A 20,290-nucleotide genomic window follows, 5' to 3' on the forward strand; every position below is an offset into this window, starting at 1 on the left:
TCGCCGCTCTTTTGCATGATATTTATTTCTCTTATCGATGCGGTGTACTAAGTCACTGCGCCAGGACTATTCCATTGGCAACTGGAGCCGCCGCAGATCCAGTAGTTTTTGTGCTGTACCAGTCTGGCTCAAGTCGTGCCGCTCGCAATAACCAAGGGCCCGCCCCTTATGACCACTTAGACATTCTCCCTTCATCTAGACTAGGCCATGGCCCTCGGTGTGACTGTCATTATCCGTGGGCGGCGCCAGTTCAAGATCTGGAGGCGTCTTTAAGTGTTTCAAGCCTTGTGCACGCACTTTAACTGAGGCATCTGTGACTGTCTCTGAAGTCACTCACAGCCAAGTCATCACGAGGATTTTGTCTGAGATTGGTTTGCAGTTACTCTCCTCTCACCATTCGCCTATCTTTGCGTGGCGGAATAATCCCCTCGTCGGAAGCGCTGTACGGAGTAGCAAGCCGTTTCATAACCTTGCCCACGACGCCGCGTCGTGGGACGTTGAATGAGACGCTCTGGTCCTCGCCATGGGTCCGGGAAATTGTGTGTCAAGCAATGCAACCGAATTTTGCAGTTAACTCCGTTAGCGAGTCGCATTACAGAGGACAGTCCGAGTTGCACAATGATATTGGGTCTGGAAAAAATTCTCTTCTTCTTTGTCTCTCTTGACTCATTTCGACTGACAGCTTTGTCGACACACAAAAAGTCAAAGGTCGCATGGCAACGAACCCACACCGACATCTAGTCTACAACAATGACAGTTGGTCAAGACACAACAAACCACGCAAAAGGGAGATGCTAAAATAGAAGTTCTTTGCTGGCTCCAGCAAAACACGTCCCTGCAAGCCTGGCAAGCCTTGATTGGCCCAAGATATGCAGCCGAAGACAGTTTGCCAGTGACCGATGCTTCCTTTGCAGGGAGCAGACTGGGGCCAGAATAGAGCTAGACCGGGGTGAGCCCTCTAGCTCAGGAACAGGCCAGTCAAAAGCGCAGTAGCCAAGGTTCTGCCCGATCCTCAACTGGGTTCTAGGCTGCCTTTGGATCCAATCACCGTCCACATTCATGACTGCAATGCAAGGTACCGTTGTGTGGTGGTACTGACGAAAACCATTTGGACCCAATGCCGGGGCTAACTCATTAACTTCCAGGTACGGGGAACAATGCCAATCAAGTTGGGGGCTAATGAGGTGACAACGCAACGCACCAGGGCTCTGACTGCTAGACAGGCAAGGGTATCTATGGACAGGTCTAATGGATGGATGGGAGATTAAGTCCCGCAGTGTGTGCGAAAACTACAAGTTGCGCTCGGTATCCGCCCAGGCGCCTTGTTTGGTTTCCTCTTGTTTACCTCTTCAAGTGCGCTTGTTTTCACGATATCAATCTTCCAGCCTTGTGCTATACACTCATTAAACGATTCTTGATAACATTATTTGTGCTTTGCACCCTTCAGTCTTTTTTTTTGCTCAACGCAACAAGAATCTCTTACGATATCTTAAGAAGAAACCACCACAGTTCTTTTCCAAACCACCAACAGTCGCCATCACAATGCAGTTGTCCAGCATCATGATTGCCGCCGCTGGCGCCTCGGTCGCCGCTGCTCAGGACTACGCCGCTCCTCCTGCTGCTGGTCTGGATACCACAACACTCACCTCGACCACTACCCGGGTTATCACTCTTACTCAGTGCAACCCTACTGTGACCGACTGCCCCCTTCGTACCACAACCTCGACTGAGGTTGTCATTACTACTTCGACTGCTGCGCCCGAGGTTCCTACCACCTCTGTCTACGTGCCCCCTACCACCAGCGTCTACGAGCCTGTTGTCAACACCACCAGTCACGAGCTGCCCACTATCATCAGCACCCCTACCATCAGCACCACCAAGAAGGCTCCCTCTGCCAAGACCACCTTCTACCCTGCTGGCAACACTACCACCAAGGCTGGCCCTACTGCCCCTGGTTCTTACACCACCACCAAGCTGCCCGTTCCTGGCAGCAGCACTGATGTTCCCGGAAACCCTGGCTATGAGGCACCCAGCCCTTCCACCGTGCCTACCGCCGGTGCCAGCGGCCTCATCGCGTCTTCAGGATTCGTCGGTGCTGCCATGGTCGCTGCCCTGATTGCTCTTTTCTAGATGCATTAAACCACTCGGTTACACGACCCAGCCTGTGCCTTGACAGACATGAATTATTCTTCACTTCACTTATGATACCTTGTTTTTCTTCTTTGGGGATGGTCGTTTGGAGATTTTTATAAAGGCGAGATTCTTGCTGCGAGGCAATGTCTTTGTTCGAGATTAGCTACTGTGTAGCCAATTAGCTATTTGATTCCTTGCAGGTCATCGATGAGGCGCATGGAATACCCAGCGCGGAGTTTTCTAAATGCATCATATGTCGATCACGTAAACGTACATCTTGAGTTGTCTGCGCGCGTACGCATATGGTGTCTGGTTCTGGGCTTGGAGGCGGAAGCCTCGGAATGTTGAGGAGTTTAGAAAATTATGTTCACATCACATTGATAGTCATTGAAATCCAATTCGACACGAAACGACATATGACAAGTCTATCTATGCGTGATTGATGATTGTGCATATAACTACGTGGTTACGTGATCAGCTGCTGTTTTGTAGAAGCGTTGTCTGCTCGAAGAAGCTGATTCCTTGCTTACAAGTGCAGACTGACTCAGCGGCGACGCCTTAGTAGAGTGTCATTATTCTCTTGGCCCTCACTGACTCGATGGTGTATGTATGGTGCATGCGATGGACGTCAGCTATTTCCATCATGTTCCTTGCAAAGATTCATGCAAATGTCATCAACTCCAATGAGGTTGAGGCTTTAATAGTGTATAATAGGCATGTACTATACTGTAGTATGTCATCTGTAGATGTCTGCATATGTAACTAGCAGTATATGTAGACACACTCTAGAGTACATTATGTCTCTCAGTCTCTGCATTACATTGCATGGCATGGCATCACCTTTTGGTGTGAGGCATGACTCTCGTACCTTGGACATTAGATGCGTGTAACCGCACCACACCTCACTCACTAGTTGTGAAGATGAAATTCTCATCCTCTTTTTCGCCTCTTTATGACGTTTTGCTCCAACGGCGACTAATAATTGATTGACTCAAGCAGTCAAGCTAAGGTAGAGTTGGAAAAAACTGGACATATCCACAGCTGCAAGACCGTTACTCACGTGGTAAGAAAGTCAAAGATTAAACTAAAAAACACAAAAAGTTCGCCGAAGTTTACTCCGTAGTTGCTTGGTTCCTTGGCTTTTAGAGGCAGTTATATCCACAAATGGATAAAATATTGGGCCCTTTTTCTCTCTCTCTCTCTTCACACCCTCTTTACTAGCCTCTATTGCTCATCGCCTCCAAAGCTTCGGGACCGAGCCGTTGGGGTGCATTAAAGACTCGATGCCTGTAGTGAGGGTGTAGTGATGGTACCAAATCGATGAGCCTGCCAAGCTTCTTCTAGAGTTCCAAGTATTTCGGTCACTTGAGATCGAAGTTTTTCGGTTTTCTTACATCTCCGTTGCATGTGAGACCTGTCATTTCTTTTGTGTATGTCCTTGTTACACTTATCACGCCTGCACAGCTGATCAACACGGGCTAAAAGACGGGAATTTGCCTTATCGGGAAGATTCTTCCTCTCTTCTGGCGGCCTGCATATGCGCTGCTTGAGTCGTTATGGAGGAGGGAGGTCACTCTAATGTCGATCTCTCCGAGCCGCATCTGGTGACGTGCAGGTTTTTTGGCTGAGCAATGACTGGGACATGCAGAGAAACGCTTGGAATACGTAAAACAGTAAAATACTGGCTCGCAATGCGTAGTCATCAGCTTACCTATAATACATGTATCGACTTTTGTCACTGCGAGACAGACAGACATGACGGACGGGACATGGTACTGTAGCTGTGAACAGTTTACTAGAACTGGCTTAGATAACTTAAGTTGTCAACTCGACAACCAACTAACTAATATTATTAGTCACTAAACATACGGACTAACAGAATCTCACTTCTCTGCGAAATTTCTCACTTTCGGCCCGGTCCACGCCCTACAGAGCGGTCCGCCGGGATACACCCCCCGGCCACAACCCGCGGACAGCCAAGTATATTACTGACCTTTTTTGGATAGCCACATACATACACGATACATGGAAGATAATAGACTATTTTGGTAAACAAAGGAACAGCAAAAAAACACATCAGATCATATCATCTCATATCGTATTCTCAAGCCTCAACGAACAAGCCTGGTCTCGCAAACCTCGCCTGTTTTGGCTCAGCCACTTTCATACATACAGGAAAAGTCGATAAACTTTATGAGGCTTAGACTCAGGAATAGTCTCAGTATCTCGTTCTCAGCCCAATCACGAAATTGACGGTTTGGATCTGGGGGGGGAATGGGACGGGGATAATAGCACCCTTGCTTCCAGGCTATGAGATACCTACGTTACGGCGTAAGCACCAGGGTCCTTTTGAGAATATACATGTCGTATATATTGTCTATTTCGGAACCCGATATCAACCCGCTTCATCCATATGGATCTCCGTGTCGTTGGTCTTACATACATACATAGCACAGCATCACGCTTAGCAGGGGAGCGAGTTGCATATGCCATGGATGACCTCTTGATGAGGTATGACATGAATCGCATCTGTCACTCATGGCCGATCCTGACTTATTTTCTCTTAACTACGAATGAGAAAACCACTCAGACAACACACTTGTCACCTCATGAAGCGTCTAGTCTCTTGGCCCTCTCTGTGAAGGTTGCGTCTCATTTCGCTATCTCCTCTAGCCTCGTGATCCTACAACTAGCACTGGCGGACCTGGAGCTTTGCATCATATTCACTGGTCGATTGACAGCGCTTAATGAAATCCTAGGTGGCTTTAGTACGGGCGTAGTGGCATCAAGGTTGGCCACGGCGGCTAAAACAATAAACTAATAGATATCCATTACACTAATACATCATATCCTGAATATCACGGCCATATTATGGGTCAATAGATAGTTTCCGCCGTAGTAGACGTGCAAATCGCAGACTATTTCTTGATATATGCTGACTTGCTCAAGGAAAGGGGGAAGAAAAAAAAACAGGACCCCAATTCCATCCACTCCCGGTCGTCAAGCCGACATTTCTCACTGGCCCAAGTTCATATATGTCTGTGCCTTGTGTTACAAGCCCATCAGCCTCACCCCCTCCCGCATTATGCTTTCCGATTCTCCAATGAACCCTGCTAATGTTACGCCCCAGCACGTGGGAACCACAGCCATGCCTGGCTAGGTTCTTCATCAAGACAGGCGGATGTCTTACATGATTGCGTGAGTGTGTGCGTATCTGCAGGCAGACCCCTACCAGCCTTCCATACCGCATGATCCGAACCACCGCATCGGTTACGAACCTATCTCCAGGCGTTCTCTCAAGGTTGCCTTGTTCAATCGATTCGGAGCGCTAAGACAAGACCTGGGGTCGTGTAGGAATGGCTCACCATCACCATCGCCGAGGATCTACACGATGGCCAGCCAAGGTCGACAAACAGTTTCTTTAACCGCATTGTGAAGCCTTGCACATGATGCAAAGACCACTCCCGTCTTTACTCAAGTTCGCGCAATTGTGAACAGAACTGTGTTCACACAGGGGGTCGGCTTGGTCGACAAGTCCTGACGAGCTGGCGCCAACTTTCATGATGGTGTTTGGTCGCGTTGCAGCGCCGTTTCGACGAGATACCTCCAGATGAACCATTGGGGTTTGTAGACGAGTTGATTCGACCTTGCAGCGTCTGGTGAGGCTGCAGATGATAAGTTGCTCCAGATGACAGAGCTGGGTGGGATAGTTGGTCGAATTCCGCAGATAATTGGGACAGTAAAGGGTAAAACAGTCAAGAATTGCTTTCAGAGTCAAAGATTAACCTCCTGTGCAGATGATATTGGCCTCAATGGTAAGTTTGGAAAGGGGGACAGGCTGTAGTTTTGTAGAGCTGAGATGAACGAACGAGTGGCTTTGTTGCAGTAACAGTGCTCACTTCCAAGTATTGGGCGGGACGGGACCTCCGGCTTCTTATGAGCATTAGTTCTCGTCCATGACGGGGGTGTTTGGGTCCAGGATGGTCATCTGGGCTCTACCTTGAGGGTCCTCAGTTGGATCTCTTGCCTTCATCGTCATCAGACGGGGTTCCTCATTTCTCTTCTCTCAATGCAGTTCCCATTTGCGTATCAAACTTCATGCAGCAAAGCGGCGGGTGAGAGGATAACATCTGTGCTCCAAGCCATTGGTACTAATCGTTGCCTTGTCGCCAGATACGGTCTATAGTTGGCCATGGAAATCCTCCGTTTGGCACTACCAATCCCAATACGGTGGTTGAAGGTCTCACTTCGTTTCTTGATCTCCTTCGTTTCTAGAAATCCACACTGCATCAACGCCAATCGGCAACGGGTCTGAACTACATGATCAGCAGTGGTGGTACCAACGAGAGATGGCTTCTGCATAAACCACGCAGGGGTGTTCTGTACATATGGCCAACTGAGGTCACAGTATCCTACTGCCGGTCTCTGGTCAACTGCCTGTTTTCTCCCATGTGCCGTCCTCCGTAACCGTTCTACAGCACCTCATGTTGAGCTTTGCCGGGGTGGCGCGGCCAGCAACACCACCATCTGTTCTCCCAAGGCCTCGGCGACTAAGTACTCATCTGTGTTTTTGTCCGTGACTACCGCGGAGGGCCCAGTTGACGAGACAGCGCAAGAGACCAAAGAGGGGCTTGGCGTGTAACTAATGGCGGGTTTTCTGTGCATTCGAGTAGTGTACCGTTTAGTACTGTGCTATGCTGTGTTGTGCTATCATCTTGTGCGTGTAGCTCCTTGCCCACGTTTGTATGGGTTGCAGTGCAGAACTACGGGCCAACATGAAGCATGTTGTAGCTCGACATGTCAGTGATTGCGGCCATTTCCCCGCACCGTAATCCACAGACAAGTTTCTCACCCAGGTCTCCCGTCCCGTCTGCATTTCGTCAATGCGACTGATAGTATATGTGTGGTGCAGAAACCAGCGTTAGACCTTCAGAAACTGAGATCTGATGAGTTACGTATGCTATTGGATACTACATGCCCGTTTGTCTTGTGCGTGTGTTTGTGTGGGGGCCGTGCTATGAGGGGAACAACACACAAGACGATAGTCGGCCTTACTCGCCGTGACTAGTCGCATCTTGTACGGCCTATCGATTGGATTTTTTAGGACCCGCGGGAGCTGCATATCCCCTGTGTTTGTGTTGTGCCGCCGCCTGGGCCGTTCTTGGACTTGGACCTGGACCTTGGACTGTCAGGGTCTTCTTCCCTGAACCTCATGCCAAGCCATGGATCCTAACGACAGGGGATGGGATGTCTGAGCAGCACAAGCATACCTAGAGATCGGACAATCGAGCAGCCTTATCGTGCAGACCCAAAGAGTTCGTTCCGGTTGCATTGGTCCACAAAGATCGATCCGCCCTCTGTTTGTCACTATCCCTGTATGTTTGTGTAACACACAGAGTGAGATTCCACGGTGTCGTGATGGCGAAGAGATGCGTGTGACAGTAAGCCATTTTCGACGATGCAACTGATGGGTGCACATTGGACCACAGTCCGAATACTGACTGAGCTCAGCCCTGATGGTGACATGGACCACCTCAGACTCCCGGCAGTCTTACAGTGGAGAATATGTGACAACTAACATGAGTTTTTTGCCGGCGGCAACGGGCTGGCCATGTCATGGCCAAGGGTTATATCCAGGCTGCTTTTGGACATGCATGAGTGGCCGTGAGAGGGATAATGGAAGCACACTGGAGTGGCTAGCCGGTACATGAGACAGGGTCTTGCCATAGCCAAATGCTACTCAGCGTATTGTGCATTTCGAGCCACCCGTTATAAGCTATCATGTCTCAGGCCGGCTCAGACGTGCACCGAGGTCCAAGACTTCCACTGGAAAACATATTGTGTTCTTGATGGCTAATTTGTAAGGACATTGAGAAACTTTAGAGATCGAAGATAACTTTGTCATGCTCTACCAACGATCAAGTAGCTCGCCTTTGATCATACAGGCTAAGCCTGTCATGGTCTTGCATGCTTACCCTGGCGTTGGCCATCGTCGACTGGGTTCCATGAGTGTGATCTGATTCGCCAATATGAGGCTAACATGCAACCATTTGCCTTTGCCAAAACCTACACAAACCAGATGGGCTGTGCAAGCTGTCTCAGATGGGGAAGAAACTGAGGCATTTGCCCACACATCAAAGTGAACTACGGCCTCGGCCTTTCAGCTATTCGATATGCTCTGCCCCGATGACCAATTGATGTCAAATAACAGGTTCATCAGAAGAAGGATCTGGATGTCTAATAAGAGGCAAGAAGCAGCAACATTCAACAAATGTTGAGGTGAGTGCCTCATGGGCACCTTCTATTCCCCTAGCGTGTTCCGGTTATGTGATCGTGGACGTTGTAAGCTGCTGGACCGCCTTGTCGCCCGAAAGAATTCAATTGATACGATCGATCTGATGCTTGCACTGTGGTTTCTTATCTTGAAGCCTACTTGCATATAGGCCATGGCAAGCTGAAGCGCCATTCTTTAAGCGAGATGCCTAATCTCGACGTTCAGTGTGAATGAGCCAGGCAGTCACTGGCGCTATAATTGGCTCGATGGCGCATGCCGGTTTGCGGTGGCGGTGGTGCGTGGGTATGATTCTGGACTCGCAAACTAGTACAGATACTGCCCAAGTTATACAGTCTGACAGTAAACTGTGATCTTGGGACTTCAATCGTTGGTAGGATGGAGTGTATGGACACGATCCATAGAGGCTAGGTCGCAAGCATGCCTGGTAACAATGCAAAGGGAAGGATTGTCAACCAACCCGCGGTGAGCTATCAGTTATACTTTCCGAGTTTTATACTAAGCTTGCTGCAGCGTGCAATAGGTGGCTTGGTGACTGGGAGCATTGCTATCCACGACCGATTGGACTCCTTTGAAATATGTGAAGGACCAGTAAGGTAGCTGTTAGCAGGGTCATCCAAGGGACCAGAAATTGGGCGACGAGACGCTTTATGTATATTCAATATATGGATCGGATTACTTGACCTACGGCATGGCCGGGTAAGAGAACGAGAATCAAATCTCATCTCGCCGTCAACGTTGATGTCGAGCCAGTGCTTGTAGTGTTCAGTCAACAAGCGCTATGCGACGCCCCTGCAATCTTGGTAGGGAATTCACCATTGAATAGTACACAGCTGAAGCCATATGCATATGAAAGAAACATCGAGACCTTGAAGCAGTGGTGGGTTCGTATGGAGGTAACGTGATGTCATCTTGAAAGAACATTGTTTTTTTTTTTTCTTTTTTTTTCTTTTTTTGGATGTGTTGGTTCGTGAGGTGAAGTTGAAATGAAGTTGCTAGAACCAACAGTTAAACGCGCTTGTGCACGTGCTATGTAACTGTACTTGTGCGGCTATCAAGGCAAGCGCCGTGATTGAGGTCATCATTGAGTCTGTTTGGGAACAAGATTGGCTGCTCAATGGAGTGCCTTCCAAATCCATACTTGCCGCGGCCGGGTACCTTCCATCAAAGTCTGTGCTGTGCTGTGTGGTGCTGGCATTGTGGGCAGGTGCGGACGGATGGTACTGCAACTGCAGACGGCAGCTAAAAGAGCTCCCGTGCAAGCTAATACTGGTATCAAACTTAATCGCAAAAGGACCCTCAACTGAGATTCACAGGACCTTTGAAAGTTCCTTGGCGAAGCTACCTTAGTGCCAGTGCCAGTGACTGAGATTGACAGTAACAACGTTTGGATGTTGTTTTCTTCCCACCCTTTCCCTCGCACTTGACTCGTGAGAGTGAATTGCCTGTCACACTGCTGACTCAATTTCAAAAGCAAGATGCATTATCAAGACTGGGCTTGCCCCAACAACTCGAATTAGGTGTCTAGTAGTTTTGAATCAGGAGTCGAAAAGAGCTATTTCTCATTGTATGTGTCTTGGTTTCTGACTCTAATGTCTTTCATAATCAATATTCAAATGCAAGTCCAGCGCCACCAACGCTTGAATATTTCCCCGCTATCCCAAACCAGAGACTCGGGGTCAGGCAGGCCATTAGGGAAATCCCGTTATCTTTGTGTAACCTCATCTGGCTTAGGTGCCGTATCTCTCGTCGGCATTGACATCATCCAGACCCGAGAATTCGGGTGCCCCTCACATCTGACAACTCAGGTGGCCCTCGACAAACATTTCTCGAGGCTCTCAATGCCCTCATCATCCGGACATCCTCTAAGCAAAGTTCGAGTCATCTTTCTATCCCGCACTGACCAACCTTGGCTAGGGCTTTGAAAGAACACCAGTTATTATCAGTCTTTATCAAATACCGCAAGCAAACAGACCTCTGTTTGATACACATGCTCCCCCTCCTTTAGGCAGCGGCACAGCAAATCTTAAGGTGATGTATCAATATGATGAAAGTGGACTGACAACCTGACTTATAGGATCCTTGAAAATGTGACATGGCTCTCGGAATCACAATCACCTGTTTGCCTTAGTACCTAGCCTGTTTACGACAGCCCCCACCCGACAAACTCAGTTCTTAAAACAAAGTTCCCACAACCAACAGACAAACAAACCATTATCTGCACCTGGCCAAACATGGTTTTCCTGTAAGATTGCACCCCATTTCAACGCCAAGGGTCTCCAGTATACGTCGCTCAAGCCCCGAAAAACTCTCGTCTTCCTGTCATTGGATCCGAACCTCTGTTAAAATCGAACTCCCAGAGTTCCAAGCAACCGATATGGGACGTCTGAAACATACGAGACATTCATCAACTTGCACCAACACGCCGGTTGATGATCAGGAAAAACGCCAAGAACACCAGTTTTTGCATGGAAACAACGTTAGAATCCCAAGGGGAATAACAGGAGAAACGTGCTGACCAAAAACGTGGCGCACAACTATCCTAGCTTTCACGTAACTTTCAAACGACAAGTCAACTCATCAACGACAGACCAACATACATCCGAGGCCCTTAACCGAGTGGCCTGATCCGAATGCTACACAAGCATAAACAGAAAAACCATGGCGGAGGAGCTGAGCTGCATAATGCCGGCTGATATGAGCCACCACCTACCTACCCCCGGTTATAGGCCACCAAGGTATAATAAATACAGGCGGGATCCTGAACTGCAGCAGCCATGAAGTCGCGAGACCGAAATCAAACGGTTCATTATATTAGGGCTTGATAGGGAAGACAGCCCAGGGGCCCTATATGCCTTTTTTTATTCTTTTTCTTTTCAGGAACGGACAACTGCCTGCGCTGCAGCTCTAGCCTGAGCATTGCTTCATATCTGGACCGTGTCGAAAAAGGTTTCAAGTCTGGTAATCCTTGCTGGACCCTGAAAACTTTATGTTAGCCAGGCCAAAGCTTGGCAAGACATTATTCGGTCTCCATGAGTCCAGCAAGCATATGAAACACTCCAAGAATTGCTTCAGACTTTACATGACGGGGATATTGTGAAAGTAATGCGTCCATGAAAGTTGATGGTCTGGAATCGAGATGCCTTTTCACGGTTGTTCTGACATGGGAGCATAAATGAGCATATATATAGGTCCTTGTATCAAGACTTGAACAACAATATTTTTCCTTCACTCCAAGGTATGGGACTCGTAACTGAACGGCAGAGCATATTGTCAAATGGATCATCAAGAGACAAGTCAGAGTGTTACTTCTGGCTGGCTGGCTGGAATTTGTCCAGCAATAATTTCCCCTGGTATAGTTTCTTATCTTGACCAAGTCTTGACGGCGACATCTGAATCATCAGGGATGAAGTACCTTCGGCCCCAGGATAAAGTAGATTTGAGATATTAACCTGATTCAAATCATGTGAAGCTACTGATGATATACCGTGATACTCTTATGGAGCTTCTGTGAGTTATTTCATGAACAGCCGTGTGTCTACCCCGCGAATAGCTTTTGGTGTTGAGATGGGTCGGGGCCCGCGGACACGGACATCGAGGGGACGAGCTTGTGTCCCAGCTATTGAAGCGACGAGACCCGGTCAGGTTCGGTCAAGCTGAAACACGCAACCAGGCAGACAAATTATATTTTTATGTATTTGTTTATTCTTGTGCTGGATTATCAACGACTTGACTGTGGCTGTAGAGGAAACGTAATGGAGCTTGAAAAGTAGCCTCGAAAGCCATGGATTAAAATCAGAGTCCTAAAGGGCCACCCTGGTGGGGGGGGGGGGGCAGCGAAACAGCGAACCTTCATATAGGGTGTCAAAATAAACTTAGCAAAAGTTATCCTAAGCTTAGTCTATATTACCTAAGTCTTTTTGTCATCCAGGATTAAGGTCCTGTGTTTTCTTTCCTCCCCTAAGGCCACGTATCCCCAGCTGGAAAAAGAGGGGTCAACGATTAGACTTGAGATGGTGTCGTGCATAAGACCCTATGAACCCCTGAAAAGAACCATGCACTGAATTCGTATCTGGTAAAGCCGAGTACGAGAGAGAAAGGACGTGTAAATCCGGAGGCTGATATCGGCCTCGGACCTCAGAAACGTTGGATTGGAATTTCAATTGGAACGAGCTTGGTGGGGGTTTGATCGACAATTGGTGAGGGAATGACTGGCTGGGAGAGTCTGGGACTGTAACTGTACCTGCGTTTTGTGGCTGGGATTAAGCTCAGGAGAGAGAGAGAGAGAGAGAGAGAGAGAAGCTGCTTATATATGGCATCATGTTGTCGTGTTTATCTACCTACTTAATAAGTTATTGATGAACAATTAAGGATCTGACTGTCCCGTCCCTCCCCGAGACATCCATTTGGGCTGGATTGAATTGAATCTCAATACCTGAGCTGCTGCTATCTTACCCCTATCACCGCTGAAAAGAACACCTTAAAACTACCGACCCGACGCTAATCTTTGTGAATCTAGGGGGTTTGGGTGACCCAGCCACCCAATCATATACCTGGGAGTTCATCTGGGCCCTGTCTTTTTCACACCGCCCCTCCCCAAACCCAGGCCAAAGCTCCCTCCCTTTCTGGGTTCTGCCCCACGAAATCTCCATTGAGTCGCCCTCTTTAAAAAATAAACCCGCCTCAGCGACTTTCTCCCTCTTCCCTTTCATCATATCTTTGGTAGCCATTGGGATCTGTCGTCACAATGGCAGAGAAATCAGGCGTCACCGGCGCCGACTTCGAGTTTGTTAAAACTCCTGCTTATCCCAAGCCTGACTTTGACAAGCTTGAGGATGTTGGTGTTCCTACTACCAGGGTAAGTTTTGGCTAGAACGCTCATGATTGTTGCGTTGTCTGTCCTCTTCGATACAAGGGAATCAATGCTAATATTCACCCTACAGTATCCCGCCATCAAGAACGCTCCTCTTCCTGCCGATGGCTCTGGTGCCGATACCTTCAACAACTATGTCCTCATCTCCATCCTGGTAGCTGTCCCTTGGTTCCTCAGCCGCAAGGTTGGCGGTGGACTCAAGACCACCATCTTCTTCGCCCTCATAGTCGATCTTCCCCTGCTCGCCGCTTGGTGGCTTGTCATCTCCTCCATCAGCCCTCGCAAGAATGAGAAGGTTCGCCTTCCTAACCGTGGTGTCGAGCACTACCTCGAGTTCAAGAAGGAGGCCGACCGCCTCAAGTACCGTGGCAGCAACAAGATCCCCATGGAGACCTTCCACGAGATGTACTTCGATGGTGATGTTGACTTCAAGGGTGACTGCCTCGAGGTTATGGAGTACCGCCACGACTGGGCCAGCTTCCGCTTCACCATTGGTCTCATCAAGTTCTTCCTCTTTGGCATGATTCCTGAGGTTATCATGCACACTCGCTCTCAGGGTATGTGCTCCAATTGAGGATCAATTGAAAGATTAACTAACGTATCACAGACGAGGAGCAGGTCCGTGACCACTACGACCGTGGTGATGACTTTTACGGCTGGTTCCTTGGTCCCCGCATGATCTACACTTCTGGCATCATCTCCGACATCAACCGCGAGGAGACTCTTGAGGAGCTCCAGGACAACAAGCTTACTGTCGTTTGCGAGAAGATTGGCCTCAACAAGGGTGACTCTATGCTTGATATTGGCTGTGGCTGGGGCACTCTTGCCCGCTTTGCCAGTGAGCAGTATGGCGCCCACGTCACCGGTGTCACTCTTGGCCGCAACCAGACCGCTTGGGGTAACAGCAGCATGCGCAAGGCCGGTATCCCCGAGGAGCAGAGCAAGATCCTCTGCATGGATTACCGTGATATTCCCGTTCCCGAGGGTGGCTACAAGAAGATCACCAGCCTTGAGATGTCTGAGCACGTTGGTATCCGCCACTTCGGTAGCTTCTTGAAGCAGGTCCACGACATGCTTGATGATGATGGTGTCTTCTTTCTTCAGTACGCTGGTCTCCGTAAGGCTTGGCAATACGAGGATTTCACCTGGGGTCTTTTCATGAACAAGTACATTTTCCCTGGTGCTGACGCTTCTACTCCTCTCGGCTGGGTTGTCGACAAGCTGGAGGGTACCGGCTTCGAGATCAAGCACATCGATACCATCGGTGTTCACTACTCTGCTACTCTCTGGAGGTGGTACCGCAACTGGATGTCCAACCGCGACAAGGTTGAGGCCAAGTACGGCAAGCGATGGTTCCGTATCTGGGAGTACTTCCTGGCCTACTCCACCATCATCTCGCGCCAGGGTAGTGCTACTTGCTTCCAGATCACCCTGGTCAAGAACATCAACTCCACCCACCGAGTTGAGGGCATTGAGACCCAGTTCGCCATCACCGGAGCTCTGGACAACTGCCGCGCTGATCTCCAGTCGTGGGCTCAGAGAAACAACGTCAAGACTCCCTCCGAGTACCTGTAAAGGTATGATCGAGAGGTCGACAGTGACTGGTCAAGTCTTGAGCCGTGCCAGACGCGGCAAGAATTTAATGGAATGTCTTATTATAAGAGGCCAGCTTTGAGTCTTCAGTCACTTACTCATGTGACGGTCAACTCAGGAAATGGGAACTGGATCTATCTGCATATTTAACCCGGAATGCGCCCCCTTGGCCAATAGAGTCGGTTGAGGCTGGTCCAGTCGCAAAGGGCAAGCTTCATGTGTTTCATGATAGATGTGTAACGGCAACATAAAACAAACGGAATGGGTATGGATAAGTATCTATATAGATGCTATATAAGGAATGAATCGAAAAGTTTGTTCGTGTTGACTTGATCGCCTCGTTTTTCTTCCTTGACTTGCAATATGTATCATGACTATCATCGGCTTATCATGACATCCGTAGCCCGAAACCCGTGATTTGCCGTGACATTTCCTACCACATATGACTGCACAGTAAGACTTGAAGCACTTTAAAGCTTGTTTCAATTTATTTCCAATTTAGCTATTGCTTTGCTAGACGCAACATTTATACGTATGGCGTTCATTTTCATACAATTTTCACATTTTTGTTTGATGATCGTTAAGCCGAGGCTTTCCCACTGTAATACTTTGACTCGGCTACTATTCTAATTGCCAATCATGAACAAGCATTATTACCAGACTCACGGCTTCAATACAATTCAGTATCAAGAGATCTCATCATGAGGCCATTATCTATACTCAACCGCCAGTGTGGTCCTGCATTTCATAGAGCCTATACCACAAAATCATCCTCATCTATAGTCTCATCACTCAAAGCCCACCCGCCAAAGATAATAGCAGACTACCTGACTCCAATGCCCTCTCATCTCCTCACAACCACAATTAACGACCTTCTATACCCTTCGCCCACGGAGTCAAAAATATCGTCGCCTCCTCGCGCTCTTCCTCAGGGCCATCATCTTGTCTACTTCCCCATCCAATTGCCTCCCTCGCGTCTCATTCCTGATGGCGCAGATCCTGATCATTCACCTGGCCCGCCTTATACGCGGCGTGTATGGGCAGGCGGCGAGGTTGTCTTCAGAGGAGATGCGATGAAGCTTGATGCGAGACCGGCGATCTGCAAGGAACAGATCGAGGATGTTACCTTGAGAGGCAAAGAGGGCGAGGAGAAGGTGTTTGTTGATGTGTGGAGGAAATATGGAACTGGGCATGAGATTGAGGGGAGAACAGAATGGGATATCGAAGAGAGGAGGACGCTGGTATTTATGAGGGATGAAGAAGGGTCTGCCTCATCATCATCACCTTCACGTTTGCTCAAGTGTAAGGTTATCCATATCAAGCTCCAGGATCATCATTACTAACACACCATTCTCAGACCCTCAACCACCAAGTCACTCAATCTCACTTACACCTTCACCGGTACACCTATTCCACTTCTCAGCGCTCTCATTCAACGCCCACTCTATTCACTTTGATCCTCAGTTCGCGCGAGAAGTTGACGGTCACCGAGCACTTCTGGTCCATGGCCCGTTCACTCTTGCTCTGATGCTTCGCTTCCTCAACGACCGAATCGGTGCTGGTGTAGCCGTCCATAGGTTCAGTTACAGGAACTACGCGCCTTTGTACGTCAATGAGCGCATGGCCATCAATATCCGCAAGGTGTCAAAAGAAGACGGTGCTGAAGGACGATGGGAGGTTTGGATTGAGGGGCCAGAAGGAGGAATGGCTGTCAAGGGAACAGCCGATGTTGCCAGCAAATAACGACGAATTTGATATGATATTTTGATTTGCTATAGATGATCTGACAGGATACAAGAAAATCCCGACATGCTACAATATGATTGTCTAGCCAAAAGACTGACATGGACTGAACGCCCCAGATGGTACCGCTCTATCCTCCATTATCCTAATTTTCGTTCCTTTCCTATTGATTGATAACACTAGAGTCATTCTGCCTAAAATGCGGCAGAAGCCCTTATCTGTACACACATCATACACACTTCTACCTATCAATACATCTAATCGGCCCATCCGAACACCTCGCCAAGGGACAAGGTGTTGCTACGCAGGCCAGTCAGAGTGACGAGAATAGTCACCAGATCAAGAACGAGCAAGACAGTGCTCGCAAGCATGAAGCGAGGGCTGAAGACACGGTAGAGCATCAGGTGACGACGCAGCCAGCCAGCCCAGCTCATAGTAGCCAGGGCTTCAACGGCATAGAAGATGATGAAGACGCCAATGCCGCGGGTGGCTGTCTCTAAAACCCCCTTCTGCTTGGGGCCGACCTTCCACAGAGCGAGTAGTGGTACAGACGCAGCAGCGATGATCTGGCCTGCAAAACTGTTAAGGATAACCACGATGGGGGTCCAAGGGTAGCGGATGCTAAACAGAGGGATGAAAGCGCTATCCCACTGAATGCTGGACAGCACAGCCTGGTGGCCAGTCTTGAAATAGTAGAAGTTTCCAAGTACAGCAAGCATGATAGGTCCAATAGGGCTGGTCTTGAGCTCGTTGAGATCCAAAATCTCAGCCAGGGTAAGAATCTGCCAGAACATAAGAGCAAGGGCACCACCGCCCATGGGCTTCGAAAGGAGGAAGCACCCCAAAAGAAGGTTGAGCGGGAGCAACAAGTAGCGAGCACCAATAGCGTTACCATATCCAATAATAGTAACAACAGGACGACCGCCAGCTCCAGCAGATTGAAGGAGGGAGACGCAGGGGGGTGCCCAAACAAAAGCAGTGCTTCCGGCAATGAAGGCGAGAGCGAGGACAATCTGGGCTAGATAAACTCCAATGGTCTTTGGGGTTCCTTCGGCGAGACGTCCCGCGAGCCACCCGCCATTGTCAGCGGCATCGATAACCCAGTACAAGGCAGACAAGAACAGGCCTCCGCGAATGACATAGCCAATCCAAGTTGGAGCAAGGCCCTCATACGACCTGCTTGTGACGAGGAACGATTTCATAATGGCTGGAAGAATAAGGCACACAGCAAAAGGAATGGCAAGCTGCCAAATCGCAGAGGTTGAAGAGGCCGAAGAGGCGTAGTATGTAGAAGTGCAGTATGGCATCTGCTCCTCGCGACAAAGCTTGGAGTAGGAGGCGAAGCGGCCAAGAATGATGAAGGCAACAGAGTGGTAAATGCCCAAATACCTCTCCCGTCGAGCCTCAATACGGAATGCAGAAACGGCACTAGCCACACCAAAAGTGGTAATAAAAAAGAGAAGGATTGAATCTTCCCAGATGGTGTAGGAGTTGGAAGCAAATCCAATCGATTGGCTAACAGTGAAGATCACAGCCAACCAACCCCAGAAAGTCGAAGGGAAGACATTGAGAATAGTCCTACCTGCGTCATGCAGGGAAGAGCTGAGACCAGCCATGAAGAGCACGGTAACGAGAGCAACGAGGCCCTCGATAGGCTGCTGGCGATACAGGCCTACGCCTGTAAGAATAGAGACAGCAAAGAGAATCTTGGGGTCCCAGAGGCCCTTGAGGATTTGCTTGTGCAAGACTTCCACAGTCTCAGGCTCATTCTCCTTGAAAGCCAAGAGTTCCAGCTTCTTCTCGGCATAGTCAAGCTCGGCATCATTCATAATAACGTATTCGTCTTCTTCCTCCCGAGAAGAGTACATCAAGAGCAAGACGAGACCAAACCCAAAGACGACAATACCCATGATCATACGAGGAACATCGAAACGTGCCCAGAGGTCCTTACAGACAGACAGAGTAGTCTCCTGGAACTTGGTGAAGGCAACGTAAGCATCACGATCATTCTTGGCAATAGCGCGAGCAGCCTCCCAAAGAGCAGCGGGAGACTCGGCTCCGTCGGCCTGAGCCAGGCCCCGAGCCTTGTGGTAAGATGCTTGGTATCTCTCAATTCCAGCTGCAGCGACACGCGAAACAGCGTTGAGGTTACGCCAGTCGTTGCCCTTAGTACCAGCAAACGCCTCCTCAATTGGTCCTCCCAGGTTGTTGAAGGGGATAGGAATACCAAGAAGCAGCGCGAGGGTAGGAACGAGATCAATCTGGTTCACTGGTCGAACCTTGGCGTTGGGGGGAGGAACAGCAAAGTCGGAAGAGGTTCTGCCGAAGAAGGGCTTCTTTGAGTACATCCAGAGAGCAGCCTCAACTTCGTCGTCGCTCTCACCACCGTGGTCACCCTTGCTGTCCATACCGTGATCTCCCATAACAACAAGAAGTGTCTTGTCATCGATACTCTCGACAAGCTTGCGGATAAACTCGTCCATCTGGCGAAGCTTGGCTCCCATGGCAGGGTGATCAGGTCCGTATCGGTGGCCAGCATGATCAACACCAAGACAATGTCCAATAAGAAGATCCCATTCACCCTTTCGCTCCTTGTTCAATAGTGGGAAGATGTTGTCAATAACGCCGTTATCAACAGTGTGGAGATCCCAGACGTTGAAGCTGTCATAAGCCTTGCTAATATTAGGCTCGAAGTAACCAGGGAAGAGAGACCACCACGTATCATCGCCAAGGTGAGCAATCTTCTTACCGGCGTCCTTCAGCTGCATCAACAAGTTGTCCTCCTCGATAGCCGCGCCAGCAAAGTTGCTTCCAACATCAACAAAAGTAGGCAATGTTCCCGTCGTGAGACCCTTGAGTCTCTGCATCGTAGCGGTCGGGGGATCAGCGATAAAAGGGCGAAGGAAGGCATTCTGGGGCGATTTGGCAGCTGTCTCGTAGAGGTAGGGGAAAGCATTGTGGAAGTGCTGAGCTTGCGCCGGATCCTCGGGAACAGTAAAGTCGTATCGAAGCGCGTCAATTAGAACGACAACGGCTCTGTCGAACGATTTAGGGTGCCAGCAACCGCGATCGACATTCAATGAGCCCTTGGTGTTCTCAATTGGAGGTAGTGTGCAGTTTGACTTGTCCTCCAGCACCAGCCGTGTCAACAAGAAACCACTTGTAAAGAGCCAGATGCCGAGCGCGTGGATAGCTAGCAAGACGACCCAAAACGCAGCAGTCCATCGCCAGCGCTTCTCATATGTATTCTGCCGTCTCTTGTCGAGCACCTCGCGTCGTCGCTCCAGAACCTCTACGTTCTCTTCGGCGGGAGGGAGTCCGAATTTTGCATTGGCAGCTTGTTGAGCTGCACGAGCTCTTTCAGCTTTAGCCCACTGTTCCGCAATTTTTTGATGTTCGGTCTGGGGAGGCTGCTGCTGAGCCTTAGGCTTAGCCTTTGGCTTCTGTGGCATCTTGAATGTTCGTAGGTCGGTAGTCAAGAGTGAGGGAACGTAATCGCTATCGAAGGGGATGAATTGAGGCCAGGTTCAGGGCCATTGAGATGCCCGAGCGGCGCAAGATTGATTAAACAAAAAAAGAAGAAGGAAAAAAGGAAAGGAAAAAAAGATTAAATGACGATAGTGGTCTCTGCTGTGAGGGACTTGAATGTTTAGCAG

At 49.2% G+C, this 20,290-nt stretch overlaps 5 protein-coding genes across 5 annotated transcripts; 3 read left to right on the forward strand and 2 right to left on the reverse strand.

Annotated features, from left to right (window-relative positions):
• The first annotated feature begins 583 nt into the window (after positions 1–583).
• On the forward strand, positions 584–2,614 carry FVEG_06895 (hypothetical protein). Its single transcript, XM_018895329.1, has one exon. The coding sequence runs from the start codon at positions 1,543–1,545 to the stop codon at positions 2,128–2,130; it is 588 nt and encodes a 195-aa protein (XP_018752562.1). The 5' UTR covers positions 584–1,542; the 3' UTR covers positions 2,131–2,614.
• A 2,370-nt stretch (positions 2,615–4,984) lies between these two features.
• Positions 4,985–6,370, reverse strand: FVEG_15954 (hypothetical protein). Its single transcript, XM_018905182.1, has 2 exons — positions 6,133–6,370; positions 4,985–6,066 (listed from the first exon to the last, which is right to left on the reverse strand). Exon 2 carries the CDS (start codon positions 5,381–5,383, stop codon positions 5,078–5,080), a length of 306 nt encoding a protein of 101 aa, XP_018752563.1. The 5' UTR covers positions 5,384–6,066; positions 6,133–6,370; the 3' UTR covers positions 4,985–5,077.
• A 6,676-nt stretch (positions 6,371–13,046) lies between these two features.
• Positions 13,047–15,227, forward strand: FVEG_06896 (cyclopropane-fatty-acyl-phospholipid synthase). Its single transcript, XM_018895330.1, has 3 exons — positions 13,047–13,283; positions 13,369–13,855; positions 13,906–15,227. Exons 1-3 carry the CDS (start codon positions 13,173–13,175, stop codon positions 14,871–14,873), a joined length of 1,566 nt encoding a protein of 521 aa, XP_018752564.1. The 5' UTR covers positions 13,047–13,172; the 3' UTR covers positions 14,874–15,227.
• Positions 15,228–15,482: 255 nt separating this feature from the next.
• Positions 15,483–16,764, forward strand: FVEG_06897 (mesaconyl-C4 CoA hydratase). The gene is made up of 2 exons (XM_018895331.1): positions 15,483–16,193; positions 16,249–16,764. Exons 1-2 carry the CDS (start codon positions 15,593–15,595, stop codon positions 16,632–16,634), a joined length of 987 nt encoding a protein of 328 aa, XP_018752565.1. The 5' UTR covers positions 15,483–15,592; the 3' UTR covers positions 16,635–16,764.
• FVEG_06898 (hypothetical protein) lies at positions 16,398–20,285 on the reverse strand. The gene has a single exon (XM_018895332.1). The coding sequence runs from the start codon at positions 20,084–20,086 to the stop codon at positions 16,892–16,894; it is 3,195 nt and encodes a 1,064-aa protein (XP_018752566.1). The 5' UTR covers positions 20,087–20,285; the 3' UTR covers positions 16,398–16,891.
• Between the last annotated feature and the right edge of the window lie 5 nt (positions 20,286–20,290).

Source organism: Fusarium verticillioides, chromosome 7 (assembly GCF_000149555.1).
Source record: "Fusarium verticillioides 7600 chromosome 7, whole genome shotgun sequence".
NCBI classification, from domain to species: Eukaryota; Fungi; Ascomycota; class Sordariomycetes; order Hypocreales; family Nectriaceae; genus Fusarium; species Fusarium verticillioides.

Bases quoted from the DNA above. Each gene is read 5' to 3' on its own strand.
- FVEG_15954 (XM_018905182.1), bottom strand. From the start codon at position 5,383: ATGCGGTATGGAAGGCTGGTAGGGGTCTGCCTGCAGATACGCACACAC.
- FVEG_06897 (XM_018895331.1), top strand. From the start codon at position 15,593: ATGAGGCCATTATCTATACTCAACCGCCAGTGTGGTCCTGCATTTCAT. The intron at 16,194-16,248 runs GTAAGGTTATCC...CACCATTCTCAG, and splicing joins ACCTTCACGTTTGCTCAAGT to ACCCTCAACCACCAAGTCAC.
- FVEG_06898 (XM_018895332.1), bottom strand. From the start codon at position 20,086: ATGCCACAGAAGCCAAAGGCTAAGCCTAAGGCTCAGCAGCAGCCTCCC.
- FVEG_06896 (XM_018895330.1), top strand. From the start codon at position 13,173: ATGGCAGAGAAATCAGGCGTCACCGGCGCCGACTTCGAGTTTGTTAAA. The intron at 13,284-13,368 runs GTAAGTTTTGGC...TTCACCCTACAG, and splicing joins TTGGTGTTCCTACTACCAGG to TATCCCGCCATCAAGAACGC. The intron at 13,856-13,905 runs GTATGTGCTCCA...AACGTATCACAG, and splicing joins CATGCACACTCGCTCTCAGG to ACGAGGAGCAGGTCCGTGAC.
- FVEG_06895 (XM_018895329.1), top strand. From the start codon at position 1,543: ATGCAGTTGTCCAGCATCATGATTGCCGCCGCTGGCGCCTCGGTCGCC.